Source organism: Taurulus bubalis, assembly GCF_910589615.1.
Source record: "Taurulus bubalis genome assembly, chromosome: 11".
NCBI classification, from domain to species: domain Eukaryota; kingdom Metazoa; phylum Chordata; class Actinopteri; order Perciformes; family Cottidae; genus Taurulus; species Taurulus bubalis.
The window spans coordinates 22,963,973-22,974,053 of record NC_136599.1 but is presented as its reverse complement, the minus strand read 5'-3'; the positions used below and the strand labels follow the sequence as shown (position 1 = coordinate 22,974,053).

Below are 10,081 nucleotides of genomic sequence, written 5' to 3'. Positions count from 1 at the left end.
AGTTTACGGATTAGTTTTACTCGTCCTTTCACATCAGAAGACTTCAAATCAGAAGAATTTGTGTTAAAAACAGGTTGCATAGCAATAACTATACATTTGATTTAATGGTGTGTCTTTATGTCCGTACACAGCTGTAACTTGGGTCTACATTTGTTTTAAGCTCATTTGACAAATTCCAGAAGACGGCCTCTTGACGTCCACGGTGCATAAAGCGACTGGTGTGCAGAGAAGATGTTGGTGTCCCTTTAACCGTCGTGTTTCTCTGACAGGAAGAAAAGTTTAACTTTTATGTTTTTATTGAGTCTGAAACTAAACGTCATACATTCCAGAAGACGATCACAGGAGCCAGGCAGTGACAACATTCAAGTATGCAAAAGGAATTATTTTCTTGGTTTCAACAGCTCAACAGTGACGAAGTGATTTTCAGAGGAAACAGACACATACCGTAAGTAGAAACTCCAATGCTGCCACCTAGTGGAGGGATTTAGTTGCAGCAATGCAGCGATGCAAAGGAGGAGATCCACACATTTGACATGTTAAAGTAATTTTACTAAATATGTAATACAATATAATGGAAACAAAGCCTGTAAAATGTCTTCAGAAAATATAAATACTGAAGGCACCTTGAGGATTTTGTAAATACTGAAAAACATACAAGTACAAAATACATATTTTGTTGAAAGCATTTTTTTTTTAAAGCGTACTTTTGTCAGTGCAAAGAAATGAATTCCCTGTTGTTGGTGCTTTTTGGGAGGATGGCCTCATGCAGCCTTGACGGAGACTTTGCAGAAGCTCCTAGAAACGACTCCGGGGCTGCTGCTGTGTGAAAAAGTGGCCATGAGCAGCTTAGTGCCGGCCGAAGTCGCCTCGATGGTCACCGTCTTCTCGATCTTCTTGTCTGGCTGCAGGTTAACCAGGCTGGGGGGGGGGGGGGAGAGAGAGAAAGAGGATAATAATATTGGGACAGTAATTAAAAGGAGCAATTGCCGAGATATTTGATGCTCCATAGCACAAACAATCCTAATATATCTATGTATTGTGAGTATTGTGAGTATTTTGTGTGTGTGTGTGTGTGAGTATTTTCTGTGTGTGTGAGTATTGCGTGCGTGCGTGCGTGCAATCAATTATTCAACGAATCCCTTGCTGCGTTGCAGAGATTTTGTCTGGCAACCAAAACAAACGTCCTGGGGGTATTCTTCGTATGTGGTTCAACAAAGTCGATCAAATGTCCTGTTATCCATCTTAAATTAGCGAGATGATAGACATCTGGCTTTCCCGGTTCTTCAAAGGTTGACCCACGCTCGGTCTTGTTAATTCGAACTAGACGTCAGTCATCTGGATACTTGCGCATACACGCTTCTCTTCAAAAGGGGGAGGAATCGAACACAGATTCGATTATCTTCAAAAAATGGCAAATAAACTCAGAGAAATAGCGTCTCTTTTCTCCATGGAGGAGCAGGAGATGATCATGACCGTAATGATGGCAAAGTCTAATGGTGCGTTCACATCAAAAGCATAGCGAATATTCGCAACACTTCCTGTTTGTGAACGCAGCTTAACGGTGCCTCCGCTGGTCGGGCACATAAGCATCGCAAAATATATCAAGTTAAATGCGTCAGTGTTGGGAAAATGTATTGGCTAATTTTAAGTGCCTCATCACCCAAATCAATCAGATTATATTTATTTAAATGTTCCTGCTGGCAGTAGTATACAAATTAATATATACTTATGAGGATATATGTACTGTATGTATCATGTACTATATACGTGTATATACATGTATGTGTAGATTACAATATAACTAGGAGTTTGAATATGTGTATGGGCGGATCAGTACCTCAATCATTTTCTACAATAATGATATGTATGGTGTACAAATAACACTCTCATATAATTATGAGTGCTTTCAACACATCCATAAGTTTCTTAAGCGCTAAATAAACGTTACGAACAGCACGGCATGCAGCGGCTTTCCCGATGTTCTCCGCATTTTCTAAACTTGCTTCGAAGAACCGAAAAGCCTGACCTACGTCATCTTGTCCTGAAAATTATCCGGCTAACTCAGTAAGCCAGGTACGAAGAATAGGGCCCTGCTCTTTCTCAAGCCTCAAAAAAATAAAAAGGCAAATGCCAAAGCCACTTAGAACAGTGATGTATGACCTCTTACGGTTACGAGATGTTTCTGCTGAATACTTTCTCTAATTAGCGAGCTGATTCCTCTCTGGGTGAAATGTTTGTCATTGCCTTTGCCAGTAAAAAAAAAAAAAAAAGCCACCATGACTCCAGGCGACTAAAGTAAAAGATTTTAAAGTTCCAGTTCAAGTCATTAAAGAGGTTCAGGAAGGAAACAGGGGATTAAGTATAAACACGACAAAGGGATGAAAACAACAGCAAAATATGGATTAAAGAAAGTTGCTCAAAATGAAAAATGCGTTTTATTATAAGAGACTTTGACTATGAGGGGATTCTTCTGTGACACTATTATCAAAAGTTTTTGATAAAAAATATAGCAGCATGGATTATTCATTGCTTTACGGTGTTCCTTCAGGTTTTGGTGTCCTAATGTGATGTTTTTAATCCATTTTCATGTGGTACATTTGACACCAAATCTATGTTACAAATGTATCAACCCCAAAGTTGCTCATATCTATACTTTCGTTATAATCTTCTTCAGAGCCTGAGGTGAAATAAAATAAATAAAAAACAGATCAAAACAAAAGTGAGCAATCTGGATTTTGTCTCTTTTCTTATGTGGTTTTTGCTCACGTTAATAGGCTATTTTCGTTCACATATTCTTATTTTTTTCTTGCTCTCATTATAAACCAGTGAGCTATTTTTCTCCTTTTTTTTCTTTAGATAATTTGAATTTGTATAACTCCAGCACAGGCTGCTTTGCCAATAAAAGAAAAATGTCGCTCTGAATTTGTAACTGGTGCAGTAAAAGGACTGCTCGACCGGCCGCTTTTGGGTGCAACAACTTTTCGACGCTGCAGTGGAAAACGTACCCGACGGCATTCCCAGACCGCATTCCACAACACTATCTCAGACATAAAGGGAAGATGTGTGCAACCATCGCTGGAATGCGACACTTCCACAATTTGTTTATGTATTTTTCTTGTCCAATGAGCCACGTGGGCAACAGTATCAACTTAAGACATTGTTTTTCTTGAGGCTCCAACTCTTAACCACAGACCTACCTGGCTTCCTGTTTGCCCGGCAACAAGCCGGATCCCTCCACCGTCAGCACGGCTCCCGTCAGGGTTTTGGCTAAAGTGTTGGTGAAGGACACCTGGACTGTGTGCTCCTTCTTCATCTGGATGACATCCCCTCCTTCAATCTGAGGAGAAGCCACAGTTACAGACAACTACATCCTGGTCACGTGACCCACAGACAACACTCACACTTTGGTCCACATTGTTCTGAGCGGAGGTCATCAGGACACAAGTTAGAACGTATGTCAGGGATACAAGAGGGTTTTAAATCTGAGAGCTTCTCCTGTTTGAAATTTGCTCCATGCCAACACCAAGACAGATCAGAAGCAGATTTTCTTTCAAAAAGTAACTGTATCAAAGAAACAGATTGTCATTGATTCTTTTGTTTGGACCACAGGAAGACTTGGTAAATACTTTGTGAAAGCTAATGGGACTCCAAAATGAGAATAAGAATAGTTTTTTTGGGTGAGCTCGTGCCTTTATCCTCCGCACCTTTTATCCTCACACCAGTACCACGCCAATGCAGCACAATGTGGTGCCCAGTGCACTGACTGAAAGGTCAAAGATCTTAACCAACACTCCATATTTAGAATGCAAACACTAACAACTGATCCTAAAATATTTCCATGAATAACAAAGCATTTATATGGCAACAGACGGTGAGGCCACCAAATAAAAACCATGTATTCGACTTTTAAAATGTGCAGCAAAGCCAAGATGGGCCAAGTCCTTCTCTGCTGGCAGTGCACTACACCTATGATTCTAATTGTTTTACCATGTTTCACGCAGGAAAAACGTTGTTTTGTTAACATCTGTGAGTCTTAGGTTATTCGGCAAAAATTAAAGTAAATGTACTCTCAGTATGAAACTCTCATGAGATGCTGATTGCCAATTACTTGTTGTGGAAGTCCAAATTCACAATCTTGACCTCAAGTCACCTTGATCCAGATGTGATACTAGCTCGGCAACACATGACCATTTCTGCCCATCATCCATCTAAAGTAGATTTTCATATATTCAGCTCAAAAGGGGAATATCTTTGGCCGACAATTATTAGCACCAATGTAGGTACAAAATTATAAAAACAATTACGGAGACAATAAGGGGGTAATAATAAATATAATAATAATATTAAAAATATAATAATAAATTAAAAAAATCGGCAATTTCTCAGAAAAGTTTACTAGATAAAAAACTAAATTCAATATTCTGAGATTAGAATGTCACACATTTGCATAAAAAAAAACAGCCATCATGATTTATACGACTTAAATCCATACATATATATACTTTGTATATACACCTTATTTTTAACACAAACTAATTAAATACTGACAAATATTGATATTTTGCTAATTCTGTGCATCGTATATGATGCAATATAAACAGCACAATATGATTTAGTGTGAAAAAGAAACCAAAACCCAAAAGAGGTGATTGATGCCGCTGCTCCGTCGTTTAAACAACGTCCTCTTATTGAGCACAGCTGGCAGGAGGCTGAGAGATAACGATAAAGAAGACAGAGAAAGGAGGACGGCCATGCATCGTGGATGCTGCCGTACCTCTATGGTTATCTGCGGCGAGCTTATGCTGAACTCCTGCGCGTCCAGGACTGTTTCTTTGGTCTTCACGTCCTTGATCACCACCGCCACGTTCACAATGTCGTCGCCTGCCAGGACCGACTCGTACTCGGAGGAAGGGATGGTCTCGTGGAGCGTCAGAGCTGCAGAGAGCGGACCAGATGTGAGGGTGTGTGGGGGCGAGGTGTACTCAAAATGGAATTTACAGGTGAGGAGGCCCGTCTCCTCACCTTCCCCCGGCTGTATGCGCACTTCTTTCTGTGCTTTCCAGAAGCTCCGCTCTGGGTTGCTGTTGAATTCCTTCAGCTGAGCGTTGAGGTGCTCCATCAGGAGCCTCGGGCTGCTCGACTGGTTTGTGACCGTCACACACAAGGAGATGTTCTCCCCCAAAGATGGCTGCCCATCTATGCTTAGGGACACCTCCAAACCGGGGGGAATTTCTCCCGGAGGTGATGGGGTGTTCCCTACACCTGCGGATAAGGTAATGATAAACCAAACATAAACTATGCCTATTATGACTTATTAGCAAATACATTTTTAGTAGCTAATGGAACCACAGCTTCTGTCGGTGGCAAACACCTCCAGGGAATGCGCCCTGTGGCATTTGGAACAGCACGAGGAGTGAAAGCTTACCCATTAGGTTCGATGAGTAGGACTTTGCTGAAGAACCCATTGCTGTATGGGTCAGAGGGATTTTGTCACGAAAAGAAGCAACAGCATGAAAGCTTGCAACTCTGTAGCATAACAACTTCTGTTAACCACAGGGTGGAGGGTGGAGGTTGAAGACGCTTCATCACAACCACTCACCTGGCATCATCTGGTATTTCATAACGACTGCTGGTTGCTTCCCTGCAATGGAAAAGAAAATGGGGAGAAGAACTTCATCACATATGAGGAGAACAAAGACGGAAAACGCCGCAAGCTGACTCCTGGGCTTACTTTTCTTCGTGCTCTTATAAACCCCTGTCAGATTCTCTGGTGCGTCTGAGTCGATGCTCTTGGTGTAAATCAGCTTCCCCACCGCCTCCGTGTCCAGCTTCCTGCCCACCACCTGTCCCTCTTGCAGGATCAGCGTGACGATGTCGGCGTCAACGGAGGCGTAGACGAACGGCGTGTCGTAAGGGGCGCGGATGTAGCGGCGCCGGACGGCGACCACCGGGCAAGGGCCACAGCAGAATACCCCTGCGGAGAAAGTGTGCCGCGTTCATTGCAACGTACTAATTCACAAATGATTCACGGTATTTTCCAGGCCCTGTGACCTCCGCATCAAGACGGAAGTGAATGTGACGGGAGGGCTTTCTTCTCGAGTGACCCACCTGCACTCTTCTCCTGGGGGGTTGGGTCCACCACCTGCCAGCCGTCGAAGCCCACACCGAGGTCCGCTCTCCTCATCCAGCACTCCACCCACACATGGAAGTTCCTGCGATGAGGACACGCGTATGGATGCGCGCGCACACACACACACACACACACACACACACACACACACACACACACACACACACACACACACACACACACATGATCACAGGCAAAGGCCCAATTTTTTTTTTTTCTTTTAAATATTAAAAAAAATTCGGTTTAAATGAAAATTGTCAAATCATCCCGATGATTAACAGGTAAAAGACCAACGGGTATCTTTGTGGTTTGAGAGCAAGAGGCACCAACCAGATGCTGTCCTTTGACAGGTTCAGCTTTTTCCCAGTGCTTGAGTAATATTCATTAATTTCCACGTTGCCATCGCAGTCATGGGCGGCATTGAAAACTGTCACCACCCTGGAGGGGATCCCCAACACTCTCATCACTGTGAAAGAAAATAATAATCATTTTCAAAAAGTCAGTCTGTAGCACTAGATTCACCAGGATGTTGAAATCAGCTCGATTGACAGAACAATGTTATATGTCTGTTTAGTAGAAATATGACGATGATATTATAAAAGGTTCAGTTCATCAGAAATATAAAAACATCTCATGGTATCTGGCCATTTAGATACAGAGTTTTAGTTTGCTATTAATTTTTTATTTTTTTTCCTGTTCACATCAAGGCCTATTCACACACACACCAACACACAGCAAGTGTGAAAATATATATTGTTCCTCCATTAGTGGAATCGTCCGCCCCTTTAATGAAAGAAACTCGAGCATTTATTAACATTTACACACGGTATGAACTAAGCTGGCAAGATCACTATGTATCCCACAAAAGACAAAGCAAACATAATCAGGCAAATATTGCGTAACAAGCAAGGTTTGATTTGGACGGGGAAAGAAACCGTCATTGTTGTCTTTGGTGGTTTATCATCGTTCCGGGATGTGGTCCAAAATAGATATATACTGTAGAAACATGTGTTTCCATCTGATCGTCTATCAGAACAAAATCATTTTTGCAGAGGATGTTATAGACTAGATTATTTGTATGTCATCCTTCTGCCGCAAAGACATGTCAGCGTAGGCGGTCCCATCTGGACAAAGACCCTCAGGATCCCGAAGATAAACTGGAAAACACCACCAAGAGCAGCGGGGAGATTTTGGGGCAATTGTTGTCATTGCTCTCGTGTCCCAACTATTCAAAGTACCTGTGCAGAGAACAGACGCAAAGACCCAACACTGTCCGTAGCGCACGGGGCGGCAGTTGGACGAGGCCCAGCGGTGCAGGATGTCGGCGCTGCCGCTCCAGTCCGTGGGTTTGACCCCATCTTCGTAGCTGCCCTGCCACTTCCCCGCCAAAATACCCAGGTCGTCATTACAGTTCACCTTGGACAAGGGGGGAGGAGACACGTCACTGAGCTTTTCTCTCTTTCCTGTGAAACCACTCAACACGTTCCAGTCATGTCGTTGATCATATTGGTGAAGAATGTGACACGGGAGGGAATGCATGTGCACGCTTTTACATATTGGTCGCACATACAGCTGATCGTCGTCTCTCACCATGGCACATATCACTCTGCTGAGGTAGGCGGGGTCTGCCCGGCGAATGTAGTCTTTGTCTTTGTCCTTGAGGTGCTGTGGGCTGACCTCCAGGAGCTTCAGACACGCCTCCAGCACCCCCGGCTCATACTGCACACATGGGAACAGAAATGCAGCAGTGCCGGAAGCTTACCTGCAAATAAATGATATACATGATCCATTCGTGACAGCCAAGCGCCGCATACCTGACCAAACGACCAGGGCCGACTACTAATGTTCTGATAGGTGCCCATGTACAGCAGCCCGTAATCGCTCTTGATATACTCTTGTAGTTGGGCATCCAGTGGCATGTAAACTGGATCATCTGAAAGGCAATAGCAGGGGTGTGCATTAACGTCTACAACAAGGCACCAGCAAAAAACGTGATATACTGACGGGGAGGAGTATCAATCAGGCGGCATCCCTCCGGTTCTGAAAAGTGAAGCCAATGCAGAAGTGTCTTGAAGTTGCATTCTCTCTACTGGCCACTAGGGTTGTATAGAAGTCTGTGAAAGAAAATGACTCTACTTCTCTCTTGATTTATTCCCTCAGTAAACATTGTAAACATGGGTTTATGGTCCCAATCTCTATTTCCAAGTCATTTTCAATCCTGCATGATGTTCATTTAGTAAATTATGATCCATTTAGAGTCAGACAAAGCGATACCAAAGCATGGGTATGCTTTCGGGCGGGGCTACCTTGTGATTGACGGGTCGCTACTGCTACCAGAGCTGTACACAGCATCTCTACGTCACTCCGCCGCAGTCCAATAATGGTCACTTCCATATACACCCGCTCACTGTGGCTCAGTGGTGAGCAGGGTCGTCCTTCAATCAGAGGATCGGCTGTTCGATCCCCGGTTCCGCTAGCCCATGTCGATGTATCCTTGAGCAAGACACTTAACCCTAAATTGCTCCCGTAGCTGTGCCTATGGTTGATAATGCTGATGTGTGTGAATGATGTCATGTAGTGTTAAAGTGCTTTGAGTGGTCAGAAGACTAGAAAAGCGCTGTACGGGACCATTTCTTATATACAGGCTATGGTATTTTTACATGGACCCACCTTTCAACCACGGGTTGCAGAGCAGCACAAATCCTCCGACTGCGTAGCTCCTTCTGCCCTGATTGGTCTCTATGTGCAGCTGGAGGTGATACAGAGCCACTGAGGAATTAGCAGGGGAGCAGATGTGGACGCTGACCGACTGAGGATGCACGCCGTCTGGGGAGATTTTGGCCGACCAGCTGTGGGTGTCGGAGCGCTTGTCAGAGAACTGGACTGGGATCCTCTCTGACCGATTACCTGTGTGGGGAAAAGAAATCACTTAAAGTTAGACTATGTCACTTTTGAATGGTGTGTCTGGTAAGAGAACGGGATACAGTGTCGGAGGTAGCACCCCGTGAAAAGTATACCAGAAACCAAAAGTATACCAAAAACAAGTTTGACATTCAATTACAGAATTCAGATGAAAATACCTGCAGCCTCCCGCAACCTTACTCATCCAGGAGTCAACAGAGGAAGTACACTAGCATTACTTTAACCCTGCCGCCTCCCAGCCCTCGGCCCAGGAGGAGGACATTAACTCTTAGATGTAGTAACTTGACCTGTAATACCTGTTACATTTTCTTACATGATGCCAGAAGTTACTGGTCAAACCAGACCAAGTAAGGCTGTAGCAGGAAACACCCCTGACTTTATTGGATCGAGCAAGGGCGCTTTTCAATGCTTATGAATGTAACTTTTCATTTGTAAAAGAGCTGTGTTATTTTTTTCCCTAAATTACATGGTCTGGCTGTAAATGTGAACACGATCCCATCTTTGATACCTAGCCAAACCTCCAGGACCAGGCTATCCCTGTGAGGGTTAAAGGACCGGCTGCAAAACTGCAGAGTCACAGTGAAAGGTGTCCCTCGTCGCACCACCAGGTGCTTTTTGCTGAGCCCCGCTGTCTCATGGAAGCTTTGGTTCTCAAGAGCATCGAAGTTGACAAACTTCAGTCGGCACTGGGTAGCGGTGGTGCCTGGGGAAAGAGAAGACCCGTTACAAACACCACACTCATCTGAAAGAGGGAAAACACTGCTTACACTCACAGGACAGTGGACTCCAGAAGTGGAGTTTTTCTTTCTTGTACATTGTTGAAACGCTGTGCTGCCTCTCTGACACATACCTTTGCTAAACCATCCTCAAATGCTGTCTGTCACATACTCTGTGTTGCAGCCAAATTATTTACACTTCTGTCTTTGTGAATATCTTCGCACCTCAGTGACTCAACTCAATCTCATGTGAGCTTTGCCAAGTCAGAAATCGTAGACTGTCGCTCAAGGGGGATGAGTGGTCGTCCCGAAA

General features: G+C 43.9%; 1 protein-coding gene across 1 annotated transcript; it reads right to left on the bottom strand.

The window, feature by feature from the left end:
* Positions 1–761: 761 nt before the first annotated feature.
* On the bottom strand, positions 762–9,868 carry LOC306743373 (protein-glutamine gamma-glutamyltransferase 2-like; the record flags this gene model as incomplete). Its single annotated transcript, XM_079225877.1, has 14 exons — positions 762–918; positions 3,198–3,337; positions 4,775–4,935; positions 5,023–5,262; positions 5,600–5,641; positions 5,732–5,974; positions 6,109–6,212; positions 6,461–6,596; positions 7,369–7,546; positions 7,721–7,849; positions 7,945–8,063; positions 8,801–9,037; positions 9,561–9,755; positions 9,826–9,868. 14 exons carry the CDS (start codon positions 9,866–9,868, stop codon positions 762–764), a joined length of 2,124 nt encoding a protein of 707 aa, XP_079082003.1.
* Between the last annotated feature and the right edge of the window lie 213 nt (positions 9,869–10,081).